This window comes from Electrona antarctica (genome assembly GCF_951216825.1).
Source record: "Electrona antarctica genome assembly, chromosome: 1".
NCBI lineage: Eukaryota > Metazoa > Chordata > Actinopteri > Myctophiformes > Myctophidae > Electrona > Electrona antarctica.
In genome coordinates, this window is record NC_136806.1 from 14,844,951 (window position 1) to 14,869,548 (window position 24,598).

At 41.9% G+C, this 24,598-nt stretch overlaps 1 protein-coding gene across 1 annotated transcript; it reads right to left on the bottom strand.

Annotated features, from left to right (window-relative positions):
- Positions 1-869: 869 nt before the first annotated feature.
- Positions 870-14,686, bottom strand: LOC306925331 (butyrophilin subfamily 2 member A2-like). The gene is made up of 5 exons (XM_079504106.1): positions 14,612-14,686; positions 6,478-6,819; positions 2,069-2,341; positions 1,554-1,684; positions 870-920 (listed from the first exon to the last, which is right to left on the bottom strand). The coding sequence occupies exons 1-5, from the start codon at positions 14,664-14,666 to the stop codon at positions 915-917; spliced, it is 807 nt and encodes a 268-aa protein (XP_079360232.1). The 5' UTR covers positions 14,667-14,686; the 3' UTR covers positions 870-914.
- Positions 14,687-24,598: the final 9,912 nt, after the last annotated feature.

The following is a 24,598-nucleotide window of genomic DNA, read 5'->3' on the forward strand; positions in this document are numbered from 1 at the left end:
CTGGGAGGCAGGGGGCGTGGGTGGGGATGAAGCAAGGACTGGGAGGCAGGGGGCGTGGGTGGGGATGAAGCAAGGACTGGGAGGCAGGGGGCGTGGGTGGGGATGAAGCAAGGACTGGGAGGCAGGGGGCGTGGGTGGGGACCATAGAGTAATACAAGGATAGAGACCGAACCGGAGCGTTAGAGAAGTTCTTCAGTCCAGACACCAGCAGGATGTTGAAGTTCAAGTTTAATTCTCTCAGATGAGGATTAGAGCCGAGAGCTGAGGCCAGAACTTCACAGCTTCTCTCTGACAGCCAGCAGTTCATAGTCTAAATGAAAAAGATAACACCAAATGTAATGTTTGCTAAAATACATTATTCCTGAATACAGAACCTGCTTACAACCACCTATTAAATTAAATATTCTAGTCTGGGTTTTAGAGTAGGTAACCTAAAAGCTGGAAAGAACAGTCAGACAGGCTTAAAGGGGTGTTTCACTTTCATTTTAACCATGATAGATTTGTCACAAACAACGATTTGGTTCTTTTTAATTGTAATTGTGGAATTATTGCACATGTATGCTGTATAATCATTCTAGTCAATGTCACTATGTGAAAAAACCTTATCAATCTTCAAATAAAGTATCACCAAAGTATTCATACTTAATGACATAATAAATCACTGATGTAGTGAACAAAGCATATTCCATCTTTATCAGCAGTAATAAGTAGTGTTACTGATTAGAATATCTTATTGTGACTGCATGTCGCAGTTACTATGAAAACGTGCAGGAAGCAGCTGTCACACACTTCCTACTCGCTTTGCCTGTCATGCTTGCCTGTAACGCACTTCCGTCACGCACTTCCTTCCGTCCCCCCCGTCCCCTTACCTCTCAGTTTGGTGGCTCTGTCTCGTCTTGCCTGGCCTTCTCCTGTCAAAGCTGAGATGTGATTCAACACAGTGATTGGTCAGAGTGGAGACAATAGAATCATTTTCATCTTCACATAGGGCGTGGCTCAAAAATGAAGCATAGCCTTTAGTATGCGCATAAAAGGTTATACTTTATACACTCTGAGGCATTGGGCCTCATTCACCAACCACTCCGATTCTGACATTCACACTAAAGAGCACTCTCTTTAGCGCATTTCAGTGCTGATATGTTTGCACAACATTATTGTTTCTTTTGTTTTCTTCAATTCTACTATAATATAGAATTTAAATTACAATCATATCTTTAGAGCAGTGGTCTGTGGGGACCCCAAGGGGTCCTTGAGGGAGTTCCACAGCATAGCCAAATAGGATAAATGTCAATTTGGGGGTCCTTGGTATGAAAAATGTTTGAGAACCACTGCTTTAGAGCCTAAAGATTACAATCCAACCAGAACAGACCTGGTTGAGTTGAAGAACGAAGCCCGATATCCACTATATAACCCACCCCAAACACCTTTGTCGCGACCAAAAAAAATCTTACAATGTTCTTACATTTTAGCCGATCTAAAGCTTAAAACGAGCTGCGATGTGACACGTTGTGGGCTTGTATATCAACTATTTTCCAAAAGCTCTATAGACTTACTATAGTTATCTTCCGTTTCCAATAATAATACAGCACTGGAATAGCAATTAAGATGCTGATGATCACTGGAATAGCAATCGCTGTACTTCCTGCAGCTCCCATTGATGTTACATCTGTAGGAATGTCCCTCTCTGAAAGACATAATATGCGGTCCAAGACCATTTTAAGAGAATCATATACCTTCCAGTAACCATCTAAGGAAACGTATCTGATACGCAGCAAGAATGTAAACTTCAGTTCAAATAGACTTTTTCATGTGATAATGTGGCGTATTGTATGTGTGGCTATTATTGTCTTGGGCTGGCCATTGGAGTTCTGAACTAGAAGTAACTCACACAATAGCTACTTAACAGAGCGGTTGTTTAATTCAGTGACCACATGCGGGCGTATATGCGTGCATGTGTGAGTGCGCATGCAGTGCAAAAACGAAATAGATCACGCACTGGCAGCTCTGGACCTCCATGCTTGCTGACAGAGGTGTTTCAGGGTGTTACAGTGATGTAAACATGCATTACCTGAGATGACATGTTGTGTGTCAACAGTGTGATTGATGTGTGGCAGGTGAACTCTACAGGTCACCCGACCGGGTTGCGTCACCGTCAGGTTGCTCTGGACGTCATAACAGTGTTGAGAAGGTGTGTATGTCACAGAGGGTCCAGCAAGGAGGACGGTTCCATCACCGGCCAGCCAAGACATCTCAGGTTGTGGATACCAGCACCCAGATTCACAGGTCAACGACACGCCACCGTCTGTTGGTCCATTTGAGAGCACTGGCTGAGACACAATCCCTGTAAAAAACAAATGATTAACATATCTAAAAAAAAAAACTAAAAACAAAATAAAACACTACACTATCAGTGTAAACAAGTCTCAGTGCTTTACCATGGAGTCGTACACAAAGTAACAGTTTATGTATTGACTTGTGCTTTCGTTTGTACCCATTCTACATACTGTGAAATAAAATGTTCAATCAATCAATGAATCAAAAGGGTAGGTTTGTTTCCCTGCCCACATCCCTGTTTTTTCTACAGGCAGTTCGGGTGTTTAGAGTAGAAAAATACCATACACCCACAATAGCCTTTTTTTATTTTATTTTTTTCCCACCATCATATCAGGATTGATATTTGTGACCAGAGAAGGCCTTTGTAACGAAGTTTTTTAAATAATTATTACAACATTTATCTCTGAGATGTAACAGAGTATATAGTAGAAGAAAGGTCTAAAGCATAAAAAAATACTTTTTACTCCAATAAAGTGAAACAACAAAACTTGAGTCAACTCAACCTTTCTTACATGTATTTTATTATCCTACTTCAACAAAGTTCATCTATTCTTGAAGCTATGTTTTGCTGCCATCTAGCGGACATTTTAGATACTGCTCACTCAGACAGAAACACTTGGTGCTCTTTATACCTCAATACAATAATTGTTATTATATAGTTTAAAGATAAAAGAACAAGCAGTGGTGGAAAGTAACTAAGTATATTTTACTCAAGTACTGTACTTTTTTTTCCAGTACAATTTTGATAGTTTTACTTCTATTCTACCAGGCTACATCTCAGAGAAAAATAGTTATTTTACTACACAAGTAAAGGACTATAATACTAGGATCACTTCATTTTTCAACCTATCTTCATATAATTGGTCCTCACTAATGTTCATGATAAAATACCACCATTTTTTTCCTACTCGGTCTGTGTCTCATAGGGAGGGCTGTGGGCAGTTCAGAAATCCAAGCTAATAGAAACTGCAGGCAATCTATTCCTGTAAAGTTGCAATGCGACAATGGAAGCTATCGTTCTCACGATAATACAAATCTTGTTTAAAAAAAATAATCTTCCTAGCGATGATGTCACTGGTGGATGGGTTTCTGAACTGCCCACAGCCCTCCTATGATAGCCTGGCTAATAAGCCAGACTCAAATCACACTGTCGTGTGGTATTTGAGTCTGGAGATGCTGTGTATGGATCTTGTTTCCCGGGGGGCGGGTTCAAACATGTTCTATTTGACGCAATTGGTCAGAGCTACTGTGAGTCAAAGGTCTCAAGCATTGAACGTCAATGTACCAAAGCCCGCCCATATTGCATACCGTGTCCCGATTGGCCACACCAGTTCTCTGGTGTAGGAAATGGGCGTACAATAGGCCTATCTCACAGAATTTCCCCGCCCCCTTAATACGCCCCCTTTCCGCGTTAGTGGTGATAGCGTGACGTCACTCCATAGACACTACATGTTAACAGAGGTAATTTAAGAAGTCTACAACTTTTGTTTTCTCAAGGTAAGGTTTGTTCTATCTGTTCGAGCTGATTTACCATCTTGTTTGCTTCATAATAATATTGGTCTGTCACATTTTTACATTAGGAAATGTACTTAGATTCTCCAGAGAAAAAAAACGTGTAAATGCTAATGTTAAATGACACCACTATCTACCGGAAGGGGGCGTGGAAAGGGGGCTGTGGGATAGGCCTATTGAGCCTCTCCAGACCGTAATCCGCCGGCAGGCAATTTTTTTTTTGCCAACGGCTGATTCGGTCTGGCTTATTAGCCAGGCTACTCCTATGAGACGCAGAGTAGAAGAAATGGTGGCATTTTATCATGAACATTAGTGAGGACCAATTATATGAAGATATTTTGAAAAGTGGTCCTTTAATACTACAGTTAATAGTTAGTTAGTTAGTAGTTAGTTACTTCAAACATGCATTAACCTCTTCAGCCCTAATACTTTGGCTATTTTCAAAATGTCTATACCTTTTGAAAACTCAAAATGGGACATTTCTGCATACATAATGAATACTTTTTTTTGTTGGTGCGGGGCCTTCTGGAAAACCCCCTCAAGGACCCCTGGGGGTCCCCAGATCACAGTTTGAGAAGCAGTGTGAAAAGAAGACAAGGAGAGTTTAAAAATATGAGTTTAAAAAAACTCCCATACATCTGCTGCTTTGCCTTCTATGCACTGACTGACTCCCAATCTTCCGCCGTAGTCTGAGTGAAAACCCACCTTTTCAGACTCCATCATGGCCCATAGCACTTGCTCTAGCCCCTTAGATAGCACTTTATGTAGACTTAGATAGCATTTTCATACAGACTTATAGCATGTTACGTAGACAGCACTAGAATTGCATTTTATGTAGTCATAGCACTTTATAGTACATATGTATAGTATGTGTAGTTTATATATATAGTTGTGTGTGTGTGTGTGTGTGTGTGTGTGTGTGTGTGTGTGTGTGTGTGTGTGTGTGTGTGTGTGTGTGTGTGTGTGTGTGTGTGTGTGTGTGTGTGTGTGTGTGTGTGTGTGTGTGTGTGTGTGATCCGTGCTTGCGTACTTCCCTTGCAGTGCAACGGTTATGAAACAACCCCCTATAACAGGTTTTGAGAAACTAAGCAGCCTACAGAAGGTATACAGAAACTATCCCAAAAGAAGCAACCAGTTTGACCACTTGTTTTGAACCCGCTGTGGACAAATATTTGGAATAGTTTTGAAACCGGTAGTACTACAACAACAAAATTGTATATGGTTCCCCATAGGCACAAAATATTTCCAGATGGGGATCTTCTGACAAAATCCTGGACTATGGACTAGATATAACTTATATACGCATTTATTGTTAAATTAATGCATCATAGTGTTCTTTTGTGTATTTCGAAACCCAGAATGACCACTTTAAAAAAGAGGTTTGGAGTGGACGCATGGATGAGAATCTTATTTATATTGTTAAGGGGCGCTAGCCTATGCACAGCTTTGTGTCTAGGTGTGTTTGTAGCATGGAATGTGCAGCACCGAATAGATGAGAGAGTTCTGACCATAGACATATATACGTAGACGCCCTTTCCGGCTCTGAGACAGCTGCGGAGAACTGTTGCTTTGTGTTCATTCTTTAATGTTTTCTGTTAGTAATCTAATCCCCCCTGGCTCTGATGTTGTATTGTTGTATTAATAACAATAATAAAGTTGTTTGTGTTTGTTTGTTTGTTTGTCTTGTATTGTAATGTATTGTCATGACTGTTATAAAGATTTGTTTAAAAAAAAAGCCTTCAGCACTGCACTTCCGCCTTCATTGGGATACACGTCGCTCCAATGAACTGCAACGGCCAGTGAGGCATCTATTTTTTATAATATCTATGGTTCTGACAACTCCGTTCACTTCACGGGGCCAGTCCATTGGCGGCTATATTCTACAATCTACATAGACGTCTATTGGTGAAATGCTAGGTGAAGTGTGACAAAGTCCTGGACCGGAAGTTGGCAGAATGCACTGTACTCAGGCATCAGCCAGCTTTAATGATCTTAAATCAATTTATTCTCAATTTTTTTCGATCGTTTTTTAGTAATAGTACAACATAAACATTACAGAGACTTTAGTTGTCACTGTACAATACTTTGAGAAGAAAAGGGTCCCGCACACTGTCTTCACTTATAGAGCAGTAGTTTTATTCAGATGAGGTAACCTGTGTGTTACCTGATGAAGGTGGTTTAGAAGGTCGTTTAGACCGAAACGTTGTCATCTAATAAAACTACTGCTCTATAAGTGAAGACAGTGTGTGGGACCCTTTTCTTCTCATGATTCGCATTTGGTTGCCCGCTCCGACGCACCTGTCCTAGTAGGTGTGCACAAGGCCTTTTCGCTACACTGTACAATACTTTAAAACAGTTGTCATGTTGCACACAGGCCTAAATTGCTAATTGCTGATATTTACGCCGCCCTGGTTGAAAACAATGTATTTCAAACTCCACCTTGTCACACTCGAGGGCTGCACATTTTCTGCCACCTCAATGACGCAACTCTCCTTCAATGGCTCTGGGAATGTGATGATTTGATTGGCTGAGCATGGAATGTGATGTATGATGATAAGAGCGCCCCACACTTCACACAAGTGTGATTTTTTTGTAACAAGCCCAACACTGGTTATGAACATTAAATCTTACCAACAAGGAGGCGGAGCTGGATCTTGCTGTCCAGCTCTGGAACAAAACATTGGTAGGTCCCCTGGTCTGAGAGCTGCACCCAGGACAGCCTCAGTGAGATGTTACCCTGAGGCAGCTCCGTGTGGAACAGGGATGCCCTCTTGCTGTACAACGGGTTCTGTTCTTCGGTAAGGTAGCGTCCGTCTCGGAGGATGAGAACAAACTGTGGCAAACTGTGTCTGGACCACTCCACTACACTGCCTCTCTCCATGTTGACCGCTGGTTCAACGTGACATGGAAGGATCGCCTCGTCCCCCGCTTTGGCCAGCACCGGTTGAGAGGTCCCGATCACCTGACGTTGTCCTTAAAACAGAACCAAATGAAACAAAATGGCTTTAGGGTATTATTCAGATAGATGTGTGATGTTAACATGGCATCAATACTATCTTAGTATGTTGCCATGTGCCATGTTTTAATTGTCGTGATAGTCAAGTGTGCCATATATAATTATGACACCACATCAAAATTAAATATTGCCAAATGGTTTTGTACCTAAATAAAATATTTTCTTTCACATCAGTGGATGTAATGATCATTAAACTCAGAGCAATAACGCACCTATATCTCCCATCCCCAGTCATGAGTTAGGAGTTTGAATGAATGTACAATTATGTGTAGGATGTACTTTGTAGATGTGAGCGGACTTAATTTAACTGACAAAACTTTTTTGGAATATTTAATCTTAAAAGAAAAAACGTCTCTGTCTCACACTTACTAAGTGCTGGAGTTTGGAAGTGCTCGTTGACTATCACTCAACGGACCATGCGTACCACCTGTTTTGAATGTGCACATAATGCGGGAGGCAGCAGGAGGTTGCTTTACTGATAACGAGCGCTTCCATACTCTGATACTTAGAAAATAATCATCTGCAAGGGATTTCTTGACAGGAAGTAGCTCATAAAATGTCTACGGTGGATTTTTATTAAACAAAAACTTTACAGATTGAAAGAGGATAATTCAAGCTTTCCCTACAGCTGCAATGTTGGTGATTTTGACTGTGTTTAATATAATTAGAGAGGACTTTTCTGTTTGGATGAATGGGCTTTCTATGGGAAGTGTCACCTAGGTATCACCTTGCTGGCAAGATGGCTGCGGTCTGAATAAAGAGAATTGGTGGCAGTTTGCAATATAAGGGACAGGTCGAAATTTAAGTAGGGGCACATACATTTCCTCCAGGGGTATCCCTACTTAAAATACCATTACCCTCCCTCTGAATGAAAATTAAAATCCAGTCCCCTCCCCAAGTGATTAAACAAAAATGAAGCACCCTCCCCTAACATGACATATTACCTCAGTAAAATTATGCCTAAAACCCTAATCTTAAACATCAGTAGAAGTAGTGTTTTTTCTGAGAAAATAAATTGTCAGCGGTCAGATTCGATCCTGCAGACCGTCTCATGATGGTCCTCCGAACGCTACCCAATTGCTGATAAAAACTTGTGGGCGTTACTAATGTAACAATAGTTTCGGTTCATGTCTTGTCTATATTATTTAGCTGGTCACACGATTCAATGGCCCATTATATGTATATCATTATTGACACTAGGCAGTTTTGTAAAGCTGTGTAGTAGGTGTGAAGTGGACGTGGAGTGTTTACGCACAATGCGCAACTGCGCATCCATGCATGTCATAGATTGCCAATCCATGATAGAAAATTAGAAAGACAGATAGCAGCAGGCAGCAGCACTCAAGCCAAGGGAGTGGACACGGGAGAAGAGGAAGTTAGGAACAGTCCACGAGTATTATAATCAGAGTTCCCAGAACTTTTCGCCAGCCTATCTCACAGAATTTCCCCGCCCCCTTAATACGCCCCCTTTCGGGGTTAGTGGTGATAGCGTGACGTCACTCCATAGACGCTACATGTTAACAGAGGTAATTTAAGAAGTCTACAACTTTTGTTTTCTCAAGGTAAGGTTTGTTCTGTTCGAGCTGATTTACCATCTTGTTTGCTTCATAATAATATTGGTCTGTCACATTTTTCTGTCACATTAGAAAATGTACTTAGATTCTCCAGAGAAAAAAACGTGTAAATGCTAATGTTAAATGACACCACTATTTACCGGAAGTGGGCGTGGAAAGCGGGCTGTGAGATAGGCCTATTACAGACGGAGACGGGAGGAGCGAGAGAGACAGAGAGGGCACGCGCTATGGCGAAAATAAATAAAATAAAAAGCGTTCTGGTAGCATTTAATTAATAGCGTTTCTGTGCTTGGTTGGTTTAGCTGTGCTTGCTCAGTATGAATAAAGTGGCCAGAGATAGGAGGGAGGGAGAGCCGAGGGACTGATAGTCCGGGAGCCGTGGGGCTGAACGTGGTTTCGTCAGATAAAGTTTATTTCTCAACTGATTCTTGTAGCTTGGGGTCACCTCTCACGAATTCAAGAGGGTGCCCAGTGATATCCCTTGGGCAAATTTAGTTATTAACCCCTTAATGCCTGAAATACTAACAAATCCCTGAAAATAAAGTTTTATGGTATTTCATGCGAATTACTTGGTCTAAATGCATCAAATTTGCTTTCTACATGCGTTTGTGGATGTGGATAGGCACAATGTAGTAGATTTATGATGAATGCATTATTAATTAATGCATATTTATTACACTTATTACTTTTATTACTTTATTACACTTATTACTGCAGGTCTTTAGGTAGATTGGTAGGGCTCAGTGGCCTGATAGATCTGTCTTTTTCCATCCAAACTACTCTCGGTCTCATGCTGGTGTAAGATGCCCATCAACATTTTGCCACAAAGATGTTTAAAAGTGGGGGATCTATACATTCTCAATTAATCTGTTGGTGGTAGTGCAGCTGGTTTGAAGTACATGCATGACCTTTCCCATTCTTTTCTCCCAGACTAGTAGTCTAGTTTCCTCCATAGTTTCCTTAACGGAACAGGACCTGAAGGTCCAGATGGCACTTGCTGGAATGCCTATAGCACAAGATGAGGAGTGTGGAAATCAGACCTCAAAAGGCGGCTGTTTGTAGCTACAGTGATTGGAGGAGATATATCATGATAGGACATGGTATTTCTAGCTGACCCCCGTCTCCCTGGCATCTCTGCTGACTGACCTGATCATGACCATGATGTAATCAGACTTCAATCACTTCTTTTCAATGTATTTAAAGAATCGATTTTCACTCATCTTCTAACACCGTGCTCATGCTTCTAATCTTTCTTTTTTTTTTTTTTTTTTATCTTTCTTGGACTTTGTCTTTCTACAACAAACAAAGTGCTGCCTCTTTTCCAATATGCATGTTCATATTTATACCTTGCTTATTCAATGATGCTGTTTATTATTACTGTTCTGTGGACCCACTCTAAAATGAGATGATGCATCTCAAGGGGCTTATCCTTTCAATAAAAGGTATATACATTTGCATTCAATCCTCTGTGAACATGGCAGTTAAGACTGGTGCCAGCTCATAGGCAAGGGCGTCCTCCACATGAACATCACAGTCACTAGACAGGAGTACGATGACCATTGAATAGATATAATTTAGGTCATACAAATGTATCATTTGAATTGGATTTGGCTGTTGTTGCCACCATCTTCAACCTGAAAAGAAATATGCTACAGTTTCACTAATACAGATGGTAGAAAGCAGATTTGATACATTTGACTTGATTATTGTGCATACAATCTCATTCTCAAAATATATATTTTATGGCATGTTGGGGTTTTCAGGCATGAAGGGGTTAATAATATGCATTAATAAATAATGCATTAATCATAAATGTTATACATTTATACAATGTGGATTGCATATCCACATTCATAAACACTGTAGAAATCAAAGTTGATGCATTTAGACCAAGTATTTTGCATGAAATACCATAAAACTCTATTTTGGGTGGATTATTTTGTGTTTCGGGCATTAAGGGGCTAATAACAAAAAATGCCCAAGGCCAAGGGATATCACTGGGCACCCTCTGGAATTATTAAGAGGTGACCCCAAGCTACAAACATCAGTTGACAAAAAAACTTTATCTGACGAAACCACGTTCAGCCAAAAATCACCCTTCGGTTCCCGGACTATGAGTCAAACTAGCCTTCAGTACCTGCAAGCTTTCATTTTCGTTCGCATCGGCAGAGTAGAGAGAGAAAAAGACGAACGGACTTTGTGTGCGTGTGCACACGCTCAGTGTGTGGATACACCGAGGAACAATGAGAAACTGTAGCCTCGCATGGCCAGCCCTCCAGTGTTGGGAAGTACCTAGCCCGTCTCCGGACCCCCCGGGTTGAGCTCCTTTGGACCCCTAACCCGTAGGGTCCGGTATCATCGACTTCAAGCGACATGGGATGCAATCTGACGTAGCCTGATGTACCCCTGTGCTGCGCTGTGGGTGTGACGCTGACATATTCCAAAAGAAGCATATATCTGCTATAGGAGCCAACGGAAACATAAATGAAACTTTCCTTTGTCGCAGAAGCCGTTAAAGGGGCATTCCACTCATTTTCAACATTTTACTATGTCATTAATATACCTTAGAGCTGTTGTGTGGAAATAATAAAAAGGTCCCCCCATTCTGTGTTTCCTAGAACTGGAGGTCTGAAAAAAATCATTAACATGGTGAAACACATCTTGATGATGTCATCAAGATGTGTTTCACCATGTTAATGATTTTTTTGTTAATGATTTTTCTAGGAAACACAGAACAGATGGACCTTTTTATTATTTCCACACAACACCTCTAAGGTATATTAATGACATAGTAAAATGTCGAAAATGAGTGGTATTCCCCTTTAAGTATTTTTAAAGAATACGAGACATCTCACCCCGGTGAGTTGTCTTCACTTTTTGACATGTCGGGGTGAGATGTCCGGGGTGAGATGTCCGGTCAGCTCACCCCGGAAAGTGAAGACATCTCACCCCGGAAAGTGAAGACATCTCACCCCGGTGAGATGTCTTTACTTTCCGGGGTGAGATGTCTTCACTTTCTGACATTGCGGGGTGAGTTGTCTGTACTTTCCGTGGCACCCATTACAGTAGGCATAATTCAATTTCGGATCTAACTATCGGTTCCTACAGACGTGCGCAGTCACGGCTAATTATTTATTTATTTAACAGTAAAATCCGGTGAAACACTTGTAAGGAGTAGACACTGCCACCAGACGGCTGTACAAAGTTGCTAATTAGGTCACATTCTCACCTAATACTTCTGTAGACTCAAATGCGTATGGGCGGAGAATTTGGATTCTTGTATATTTAATTTGATGCGGTTTGCCTTCACACTGGCTGTGTCAGGGAAAGCAAGGAAACGTAGCAGGGAATTTTATCAATGTGTTCAGAAGCCGATGTTAAAAAATAGACTTTTCACGTAAAGTGAGAGTAACGGATGCAGTGTGTCGTCGGAGACTTACTGTGTGTGTGTGTGTGTGTGTGTGTGTGTGTGTGTGTGTGTGTGTGTGTGTGCGCGCGCCACTGTTCTTTTTTTTGGGCACATGAACGAGGCACAGCGGAGACGGGAGCGCAAAATGATCCGAAGTTTACAATAGATAGCCTACTCCCAGAGTCCCATTGATGATCCGATCACAATTATTATGCATATTCCATGTTAGCTATACAGTTTATAGATCATGCTGAGCTAAACATGTGTTTTAATTTTGAAGTATTTATATTTAAACAAGATGAAGAAAGTCTCCACTCGGATCCCCACACAGTGACAGACAGACACATTAGACACGCATTAGGATTCGAATGAGCCTTCACACCTGCCAAACGAAGCGAACTTTCGGACAATGATCTTGCTATTGCTAGTTACATTAGCATGTGAGAAAAGTGACAGCCATCTGGACTCTTCTGGAGTAACCAAATTGAGAGGGGTTCAGTTCACATTTCTTCAGAAGTTTGCACACACACACACACACACACACACACACACACACGAGTGACAATGTCGCTAATGATTGCATATTGTAAAATAAATGTTTTTGCCTTTTTATACAAGTGAAGGTAGACAGGAACAACCCTGCCTCCCAAGCTAAACATGACTGGAAAGAGGGAGAGAGAGAGAAGGGGAGAGACACGCAGCAAAGGTCGTCATGAACGGGACTCGAACCCGTGACACGCAGTCAGGCCAGAGCCATATTATGTGTGGCATGCGCCTGGACCGCTAGGCCAGCGGGCGCCCGACAGGAACACATATATTAATGATTGCACACTGGATAGCTAAACAAACTCAATTTATTCGGTCTAACCATAACAAGCATAGTTCTAGTAAGTAGAGAGTGATCGAGAGGCTTTTTTCCACATACACAAAGTTACACATTGTAACTCTATAAGTCATTCTGACATTGAGAGCAGAGAAGAAGACAGCTTTATTTAGTTAGATGCTGCAGAAAGTCTGAGTTTTAGGAGACAGAATGAGACAGTTAAACCCATTCTGGATGGGAACCCCTTTTGGTGTTTTAACTAAGCATTATGTTATACTTTAAGCTATTGAAAAATAGCAGATCTACAAGCTCGTAGCGAGTGGCGCGCTACGAGCTTGTAGGTTTGCTATTTTTGAAAAAATCGTGAAAATGCAGCACAAATCTTTGAATATATTCTTTCAGAAGACTTTTTTTTATTTCGAAGTCAGGTCTAAATGGGTTAAAGCAGTACTATGTCACTTTTTAAACAACTATATAGCATTATTATGTCTGATAAAAATTATAAAGTTACAAGCAATATCAATCATCGTTCCATAGAGGTCCCTGACTAGGGGCTTGACTGTGAGTTGCACATTCATCTAATCATATGGGTAGGCTACTGGGTAGCCTACATACAAACAATAATGTTTGTATTTGTAAGGTTTATTATGCATTTGACCGTGACATACTTAAAGGCGAATTCAACATTTTACTGTGTCATAAATATATTTACATCTGTAGCCTGTAGTTTCTATATTTAAATAAACTACATTACATTTGACCGTACATTTAACTCTTGTTATATTCTTGTGAAATATTCAGTAAAGTATAGCTCAAAGGCTACATATTCAGTCACACACACACAAGCCTTGAATTCATGGTGAAGCACCCCCCAACAACGATGATGGTGGCATATTAGCATGTGCGAAATAGGCCCACATCTGGCCATCAAACAGGTTTGGTTGGTTGGAGTCACATTAGAGGGCTAATGGGGTCGTTGTCTCATACAGTATGAAATGACCTGAACGACAGTCGTTGAGGTAAAAAAGGGTGGAGCTTAACCTACCTTTAAAAAGGTAGGGAACAGAGGCCTAAAATTCAGTACAGCCAGTACAGTCAAGATGCCACGACGACTAGTGAAACGACCAGTACGCTTTCTTGGCAAACTGATGTTTTTTTTTATTTTTTATGACAACTTGTTACTATATTTTTTAGTTTACATTTTTTCTATACTTAACTTTTTTCTATATTTTTTTGTACAAACTGATGTTTTTCTAAACTTTTGATGTTTACCTTTTTTTTATATTTTTTGTACAAACTGCTGTTTGAACTTTGTTTACAATGTTTCTATATTTAAATAAACTACATTACATTTGACCGTACATTTGACTCTTGTGTTATATTCTTGTGAAATATTCAGTAAAGTATAGCTCAAAGAATACGAGACATCTCACCCCGGTGAGTTGTCCTGACAACTCACCCCTAAACGTGAAGACATCTCACCCCGAAAGTGGCCAAAAGTGAAGACATCTCACCCCGGAAAGTGAAGACATCTCACCCCTAAAAAAGCAGGGGTGAGATGTCTTCACGTTTAGGGGTGAGTTGTCTGGACAACTCACCAAAAGTGGCTTTAGGGGTGAGTTGTCTTGTTACCTTTTTAAACTGTGCTTGACCATTTTGGCAGCTCTGAAATTCTCTCTTCGGTCCCTCCTTGTTGACATCTCGGTTGGCTAGCTGCGCCTACGAGGCGCGTAGGGAGGCGCAGCTAGGCAACCGAGATGCTGGAGGCGGTACAATGGGATGTCAACAAGAGAGAATTTCAGATGCCGACCCCTCCCCCCTCTCTCTCTGACAATCTTTTGTCTCAAAGATCTTGGTTGATTTACACGGAATGTAATATATCTCTCTCTCTTTTCAGTCCTCATTACTTAGGAGCTACTGAAAAAAATCACTTTTAACGTTACCTATCACAGATGTGTTGTAACAGCTTGGCCTGGTCCACATTATAAGGAAAAGCATGTAGAAATAATGTACACCCATCCTCCGTGCAGGTTATACTGCCGTCCGTCACTGGACCATGCGTGTCCCGAGTTACGCCGATGCCTGCTGCTGCTGAGTCGTGAGTGTTGCTACAGCTACAGTACAGTCACACTGTCTGTCATAGGCCCAATCCCAATTGCCTCCCTCAAGCCCTGAGCCCTGAACCCTCATTGACTTTAGTGACGTCAGCTGTATAAGTGCTTGAGGGTGAGAGGTTGCAAGGGCTCCAAATTGTTGTGAAAGGAATGGGACAGCACTTTGAAGATGAGTCCGCCATTCATGACACTTTGCATCACTTTATAAAACCTGTCCTTATTCACAGCCAGTGCCTACATGCATGACATGTCTATCATGTCTATTTATGTCGTTTTATTATTAGTTTCATAAATACACTTTCCTGTGTGATAGGGGTTGTAATATTCATATATAATAATATTCATCATAAATTACATTTCCATATTATTTTACTTTGCTCATTAGTCATTTCTCATCATGTTTCCCTTATTATTATTATTGTTATTAAATATATAGCCTATCCTTCAATTCCGTCTCCCTTTGAGAACAGTGAGAAAGCACTATTGTGTTTGTTGACATTCTAACCATAACTAATTTGCATACTTAAATGATTGACGTTCGGAGGATCCCCCTCATTCCCCTGGTAACGCTATGAACTGTGGGTAATTTCTTTGCCAAAGTCAGCTAAAGTCAGCATCGATGCTGACTTTGGCAAAGGGCACATAAAGGGGCGGGGCTGAGCCCTCACTGACTTACCGATTTCAAATGGGACATCCCTCAAGCCCTCGCAGACTTCACATGAACGCGCAGCTAAATCAGTGAGGGCTCATTGAGTCAGCAAGGGAGTGGATTGGGATTGGGCCATAGTGCTCGCTGCAGGGACCGGAAGCGCCACTGAACCGTGAACGTGATCGAATCATTGAATCGGATCATTGCCGTGAGCGTGAATCGAATCGCTCACTCACTGAAATGATCCGTTTGGCCCATCACTACTAGCCTGGCTTGGCCAGCCCAGGCCAGCCTCATAACGGGGATTCACTGAAGATTCTTCATATGCGGGGAGGAAACATCAGTGAACCCTCGCTATGAGTCTGGCCGCGCCAGGCTACATCACCACGGTCTGACCAGTGAGTGACCACTGACCACTGACCAGAGTAAAGACATTACTACATTACTCGAGGTCTGACGCCAACCGGAACACACCACCGGAACCACGACGAGTACGTGTTTCCCATTTCTCTAAACCGGATCACAATCTCTTTGACCATAGTTCCTGAGCCGGTGGAAATTGTGTGTTGATGATTGATTGATTGATTGAAATATTTATTAACAGTTTGCAGAATTACAGTACATTTCAAGCACAAACTCAATACAAAGGCTGTTAACTGTGAGTGGACGACCCAATTAAGCATTACACTTGTTTACAAGAGGGTCCACCATGTTCAATTCATCAAAACATTTAGAGACGTACAAATAGACACTTCTATAGACAAAGAACAGAACAGGAATTCATCATAATGGAGGTAAAAAGGGGAAAGAAACATACAGTGAGGGAAAAAGGGAGGGGGCGGTGGGGGGGGATTCAGATTTTACGGGGCCAATTTCGAATTGCAGCCGTCCGTATAGGTGCCCTTTGAGAGCGGTTTTGAAGGAGTTCGTTGCACTCCCTCTGCACTCCCTCTGATGATGCATGTTGAGGAGGTTATCATACTTTACATTGACGATGGCCTACGTGGCAGCGGTGGCCGAATGGATAGCGGCGCGGTCTTGATACCGGAAGGTTCCTAGTTCGAATCAGCCGTCCGACACGTTAAAATTACCACCGCTGAAGTGCCCTTGAACAAGGCATTGAACCACTACGATGAAATGTGTTCTATGAGCAGGGCCTGGCTGGAAACAAGTTCTTGAGCTTAGCCCAGATACCCTGGGTAAATATAGATTTCATTTCATTTCATTACATACACACAATTAAAGGTAGGGTAAGTGATTTTCTTTGGTTAAAACAACAGTTAAAAAGCTCAATATTTGTGATTGTACAGTAGGCACAGGCTACTCATTGCTTTGCTCAGTAACAGCCTAGGGGTCTCCATGCCTCGATTAAACAAGTGATGACACGAAGAAATGAGCTGTGCTGATTTGGAACCCGAGACTGGAACAGGAACAATATAAAAATGAAGCTGATAAATCGGTACTCACTCCTGATTGGCTTCTGTTTACTATCAGAAGAAGGATTTAACCTTTTAACAAAAAACTTTTTGTTCTAACCAAAAAATATCACGTAGCCTAAGCCTAATACGTACCCTACATTTAAGTACCAGTAGAGGTCACTGTTGCTCTACCTTGGGGAGTAGTGGGCACCAAACATGGCTGTTGGAGTAGTGTTGATTGATTGATTGATTGAAATATTTATTAACAGTTTGGAGAATTTCAGTACATTTCAAGCACAACTAAGACTGTGAACGACACCATAAAGCATTACACTTGTTTACGTTGTACAATAGTGTCCACATTTTTCAATTCATCATAACATTTAGAGACATACAAATATACACTTCTATATAGCCCAAAAAAACAGGAAATCATCATCATAAAGGAGGTAAAAAGGGGAAAAAAACATATACACTGAGGGGAAAAAGGGAGAAGCGTCTAGCACTATTGGAGAAAGGGGTGGATGGGGATTCAGATACGGGGGCCAGTTTAGAATTGCAGAAGTGCGTGCGTGCGTGCGTGCGTGCGTGCGTGCGTGCGTGCGTGCGTGTGTGTGTGCGTGTTGCCATAAAGGAAATGGCATCTTCATCCACCCAGCAGCAGAGGCTCTATGTGAAACCACACAGCTCTGCTCTCAGTCAGTGTCATTTAGTCAGTTTAACAACATGAAATCTGCACCAACCTACATAATATCACGTGAGTACTTATTTCAGTTCACTTTAATAAACTTTATTTAACCGAGGCAGTCCATCAGAGAACTTTGCTTTGTGCAAATTTTCATTTAAATGTATTTAATGATGTTTTTAATGTATTTAATGATGTTTATTTAACAATCTAACAACAACAACGCAGTGGTACTCAATGAGGGGTCTGGGGAGGTGGGACCCCAGGGGTCCTTGAGGGGGTTCCAGGGGGTCCCCACTCCCAGTTAAATCAGCTAATACAACATCAAAATACGTTTAAACTAGCCGAAGAATAAAATAGGGTTAAAGTGGTTACTTTAACCCTATTTTATTCTTCGGCTAGTTTTGAATATTTTTGGAAAAGTCTTGAAAGATTTCTCTCATGTGATCCCTGGCACAAACGCTTTTCAGATGGGGGTCCGTGGCCAAATACAATATCGTTGCTGTCGGGAGGAAACCTCATAACTCCATTTTTGAGGTTTTTGATTTTTCTTTTAGCGAAAATATTGAACCAATGGAAAGTAGTAAAAAGTGCTTTGGACAAAACCTCTTAACTCCATTGGACCCCTCAAACTGTCTGCTAAAGCAACTAACTCCATCACCTCTCCCCCTCTCATGGAAGTAATTGACAATAAATAAAGTCACAACTTTGAGGAGGCAGTATTGCTTTGTTTTAAAAATATACGGTTTTCTTAATTTCCTGAAAAAGATGTCCTCCATTTTGGAGTTAGGTGATTTCCTCCCGACAGCAGAGATATCAATTATGCAGTCTTTGAAAATAATGGAGTAGTAAACAACATTAGGATATAGAGAGTATGTGCGTGACATCATCATCATACCTGGAAGTTATCCCGGGAACGCCTAACAAAAAACTACTTTCTGGCCTTGACAGCTCATACATCCATTACAAACAGAAAAGTCCTATCTGATTGCATTAAACAACGTTAAATCTCACTTTGCCAATCAATTTGCCACTCACTTTATGCATGCGCAATTGCACATAGGCTATAGATAAAATAAAAGATATGACGTCTGGTTCTCACCACATAGATCTCTGTCTGTCTGTCTGTCTGTCTGTCTGTCTGTCTGTCTGTCTGTCTGTCTGTCTGTCTGTCTGTCTGTCTGTCTGTCTGTCTGTCTGTCTGTCTGTCTGTCTGTCTGTCTGTCTGTCTGTCTGTCTGTGTCTCTACAGTGGTATGTATCCTCATCAGCTGTGGTCCTGCTCAACCAGAAGGTGAGATAAGTTAACTTCATTGCATTGCATTATGGGTAGTGTAGTGTGATACAAGACCAGAAGTCAGTTTGCAGAGAAACCTTGCACACACATATCAGGCTCGGCTCCAGGATGAAATTCAAATGACTGAGGGGGGAATTGAAAATGGAGAGGAGGCACATCTCATTTTCATAAATGAAAACAAAATGTACATAAAACCTAAACTGAGGGTACCAGGCCCTCTCTGGCACCCCCGACGAACATTCCCACTGTCACGGTTCCGAGACCAGAGTTCCTGCATTTGGATCCTATACCCTATAGGATCCAAATGCAGGACAACAGTCAGGAACAGGTTCAAAAGTATTTATTAACACCAAAAACAGGGAACAGAAGGACAACTGGGAAAATGCCAAACACTATAGGAGCAAGGAAAACACTAGGAACACTAGAGCCACTTTCCAATACCCAAAATCTCGGCCATTCGCTCACTCACACTCGGTCACTCTCGCATGGCTGTGCTATGGTAACATTTGTGACCTGATGAAATATGTGACAATCGTGTAGACATCACATAATCAGTTTCCGAATGTAAATTATTGTGGTTTGTTTTTTTAGCAGAGTTCAACTTAGCGGTATTTAGGCCACGTATTTAAAGATCTCCATGTAAATTGTGTGTCCACAAGATCCACAAGATGGTCACATATTTCGTTAGGTCACCAATTTCACTGTAACACCACCATGCTGATTGATTGATTGATTGAATAATTTATTAACAGTTTGCAGAATTACAGTACATTTCAAGCACAAACTCAATACAAAGGCTGTTAACTGTGAGTGGACGACCCAATTAAGCATTACACTTGTTTCCAATAGGGTCCACCATGTTCAAATCATCAAAACATTTAGAGACGTACAAATAGACACTTCTATAGACAGAACAGGAATTCATCATAAAGGAGGTAAAAAGGGAAAAGAGATATATACAGTGAGGGGGAAAAAAGGGGGGGGCGGGGGGGGATTCAGATTTTACGGGGGCCAGTTTCGAATTGCAGCCATCCGTAGGTGCCCTTTGAGAGCGGTTTTGAAGGAGTCAAGGGATTCGCATGTCTTAATGACAGTTGGTAGGGCGTTCCACATTTTGGTGGCATAGGAGCGAAAAGAATTTAGTCCCTTGTTTGTGCCGAATCTGGGTTGTACATGGTTCGTTGCACTCCCTCTGGTGTTGTGGGTGTGGACTTCGTTAACATTAAGGAAGTATCTAGACAGGTACATGGGTATCTTGGTGGTGTATCGAATCTTGTGGACCAGACCCATTGCAAGATGCTGTACTCTGTCGTCGACCCTAAGCCATTCCAGCCTGTCGAAGTGGGCAGGGGTGAGGTGGGTTCGGGGGGCTAGATCAAGTAGGAGCCTGACCAGTTTGTTTTGGGAAGTCTGGAGCCTGGTTTTAAGGGCCTTTGAGGTGCTGTGGTACCAGGAGGTGCATGCATAGTCAAAGAATCCCTGTACAAGGGCTCCTGTTAAGGTCTTCAAGGTGTTTTTGTTGACCAGTGAGGAGATCCTGTAGAGGAATCTTGTTCTATGGTTGACTTTTTTGATTACGTTGGTGGCCATTTTATCACCGGAAAGATTAGCCTCCAGGATGGAACCTAGGTAGGTAATTTCATCTTTACGTGTGATAACATTGTCACCCACTCTAACCAAGAAGCCATTTGCCTTGCTGAGATTACTAATAGAGCCAAAGAGAATGGATTCAGTTTTTCCCAGGTGTAAAGATAGTTTGTTATCAGCGAGCCAGGTGCAGATTCTACCGAGTTCAGAGCTGAGGGCATTTTCAACCTGCAGTTTGTCCCTGTCCGAGACCAGCAGTGCTGAGTCATCTGCGAACAGGAACAAGTTGCAGTCACAAGTTGCTGAAGTGACCAAGGGTGCGTTCGGAAATGCGCACCAGGAATGTGGTCAGTTTGTTGAGTGTGGTGGGCGATGACGTCACAGTGTGCCTTATTTACGAACGACCACAGCTGTGACGCATTCACACTGCCAACACCGGGCAACCCCAGCTTCAGGGTAGGGTCGCTCAGTGCGGGCACTCGGCACACCCGGTGCACAGCGCACTGGATTTTCGAACGACAACGCACCGAGTGCACTGAATAAACGAACAACAAGAGAGCACACCAGTGCGTTCAGGGTGCATTTCCAAACGCACCCTAAGTGTGAGTGAGCGAGTGGCTGAGATTTGCGCTATTGGAATTTGGCCTAGGAGATAACCGGAAAAGACGCCGGCAGACGGCGGAAAACGGACTGCCCAGGTCTGGAAACACTGTCTGTATTTTTTTATTCTTTTTTTTTCCAGTTCCCTGTCAGATTATAAAATTATAGACACATGTTGTAGTCACATGTTGCTCTTGCATGTGAAGTTATCTCCTAGGCCAAAGAAGCTCCACCCACGCGGCTGAATGCCGCTTGCCCCCTGCCGTGTGGGTGGAGCTTCTTTTCCATCCACCAGCTGTCTAAAAACCCGGAAAAGACGCCGGCAGACAGCAGAAATGGCCGCGCCTGTCTGCCCAGGTCTGGCAACAGCTAGAGAGTAACAAGACACAGGTGAAACTAAGGACAAATGCAAAACGTATAGCTAATCACAGGACAGGTGAGACAAGGCAGGTAACAAGAGCAACACAGGAAACCCGGAGACATAACATACTACAAAATAAAGGTAGACAGGTATAAAGTAAAACTTTAATGTAATGAAAAATATAACAGGGAGACGGAACATTAGGCCAAGGAAGAAATGCAAGCATCCATTTTTGTAATGGGCCTCGTGTTGGCGCTGTAACAGGCAGATTCACGTTTTGAACCGCAGATCATAATAATAATAATAATAATGGATTTTATTTATAACGCACTTTACATTCGTTGGAATCTCAAAGTGCTACAGCAAATAAAAAATAAAAGCAGAAGAAACAACACAGCATTAAAAACATCTAATAAAACAGGAACATTTAAAACATAAGGAACATTTAAAACATAAGGGCAAGGCTATAAAAATCCTTTGGTAAAAAGGAAAGTTTTTAGTCCTCTTTTAAAAGTGTCAACCGACTGTGGGGCTCTCAGGTGGGTGGGGAGAGCGTTCCACAGTTCGGGGGTGACCGAGCAGAAGGCCCGGTCACCCATGGTGCGTAGGTTTGTCTTTATGGGTTTGAGGAGGTTGGTGTTTGAGGAGCGGAGGGAGCGGGTTGAGGATTGAAGGGTGACAAGTAGGGGGGGGCATTGCCGTGGATGCACTGGTGGGTTAGCAGGGAAATCTTATATTCATAGGATTATTTCCTCTTTGATTCCTTACACCCAAATAGGCCACGCCGATTTCCACATGACAATATTAATTAACGACATTTTGAATTTTGTCCAAACCTCACCCAAATTCAATTGGTACAGCAAATCTATGTAGTCATGTGATCAAAATGTATCTGTCAGACTGTCACATAACTCATATTCAATTCTGATAATTGATTAACACACACACACACACACACACACACACACACACACACACACACACACACACACACACACACACACACACACACACACACACAGTATATATCAATGTTGTTATTTATATGTGTCATATACTGTAGCACCATATAGCTCTGATGAAGAGATCTTTACAGGTACGGTAGAATGTAATGTATATTTCCCTTCCTGTACCACCCCCCCTTTCCAGTGTCTATCAGAGTCAGTCCTGACAGATCTCAGTTCTTTCAACGTGAATTCATCTCACTGAACTGTGAGGAAGAACAGAAGACACAGGAGTGGACTGTGAGAAGACGTGACAGTAGGAAGAATGGAACCTGCCCTGACTGGGGAAACACAAATGGTATGTATGCTGTGTGTGTGTGTGTGTGTGTGTGTGTGTGTGTGTGTGTGTGTGTGTGTGTGTGTGTGTGTGTGTGTGTGTGTGTGTGTGTGTGTGTGTGTGTGTGTGTGTGTGCGCGTGCGCGTGTGCGTGTGCGTGTGCGTGTGCGTGTGCGTGCGCGCGTGCGTGTGTGCGCGTGCGTGCGTGGATTGATTGATTGATACTTTCAACTGAAATCCCTCTTACGTTCTTTTCATTGTGATTCTGTGTAGGGGAGTCCACCTGTACTATATTAAGTATGTATGTCATGGACAGTGGAGTTTACTGGTGTCAGTCCACATCAGGAGAATACAGCAGCCCATCCATCAACATTACAACCTCTGGTACATTCAATATAATTATTACATCAGTGTAATCAATCAATATGTTGTAGTGGCTATAGACAGACATAGTTCATATTCTATCATTCCATACTACAGATAGGTTCATTTACATCTGTTATTAGGTTAACATTGAGTCATGTGACTACAACACATTGAGCTGTATTTGGGTAAAGCGATGATAATATAAGAACACATTGAGCTCTATTTGGGTAAAGTGATGATAATATAAGAATACATTCAAGTCACCATAACCAATGATGAGATGTTCATAACTCAACATGTTGGTTATGTTTATAGATGTTCATAACTCAACATGTTGGTTATGTTTATAGATGTTCATAACTCAACATGTTGGTTATGTTTATAGATGTTCATAACTCAACATGTTGGTTATGTTTATAGATGTTCATAACTCAACATGTTGCTTCTAGATGGAGATGTGATCCTACAGAGTCCTGTACTTCCTGTGCCAGAGGGAAATAAAGCCACCTTCCACTGCCTGCCAAGAGACAATTCAACTGGTAAACCATCCTCTGACCTCCATGCAGCTGACTTCTATAAAAACGGAACCTTCATCAGCAGTGAGGCTACAGGACAGATGACCATCAGTGTTTCCAAGTCTGATGAAGGACTCTACAAGTGTAACATCTATGGCCGTGGAGAGTCACCAGAGAGCTGGATGGGAGTGACAGGTGAGATAGTGAAGTAATGCTGAACTAGAAACATGTCCTCCTCAGAGCACAGGTCTGGTTGCCTACCCATGGCCCGCGACACTTTGAATTATGTCATAGCCAATCGGATCTGGAATGTGGAAAAAGCTGATTCATACATCTTGTTCGCATGCATGACCACAGACAGACGTGTACTGATTTAAGTTTTGCACACAATCTGTAGTAGTCAGTAGAGTTGGTGCGATGTGAAGGTTTTCTCACCAGTTCATAAATGCATGTCATGTCAACACCAGTAATACCTGCTATAATCTCATATCCCCAGCTTGGCCTGTCCGGCAGTGTTCATTTAGTTGACTAAGAGACTAAAAAACGAAATATTTTGATATTTAGTCGACTAAGAATAGACTAAGACTAAACCATTTCAGATGACTCAAATTGGACTAAAACTAAATGTTGTGTTAATCATAAGACTGAGACCAAACCAGAATCTAGCTGCAGTGCTACATTTGCAGTTTTACATTTTGAATAGTAGGACTTTAGAATGGGTTTATTGATTTTAATCCTTGCTAGTGAGACTGTAGGAATCTAAAGGCCTTCGGTGACGCAGGCTATAGCGACCAACCTACCATCAGATCCACATCGCCCATCCTTAAGGCCTATTTCCTATTGAGGTGAGGTGACAACCTTTTTGGTGGTCACCTCATCACCGAAGGCCTTTAGATTCCTACAGTCCCACTAGGAAGGACCTAAAGTCCAAAATTTAAAACTGCAAATATCTCCTGAGAATGAATTAAAATTATTGTCATTTAAAAGCAACGTATAATGTGTGTGTTTAATAAGAGGAATGTGTGTCTCACTGTGCTTCAGATTCTCCAGCCTCCAAAC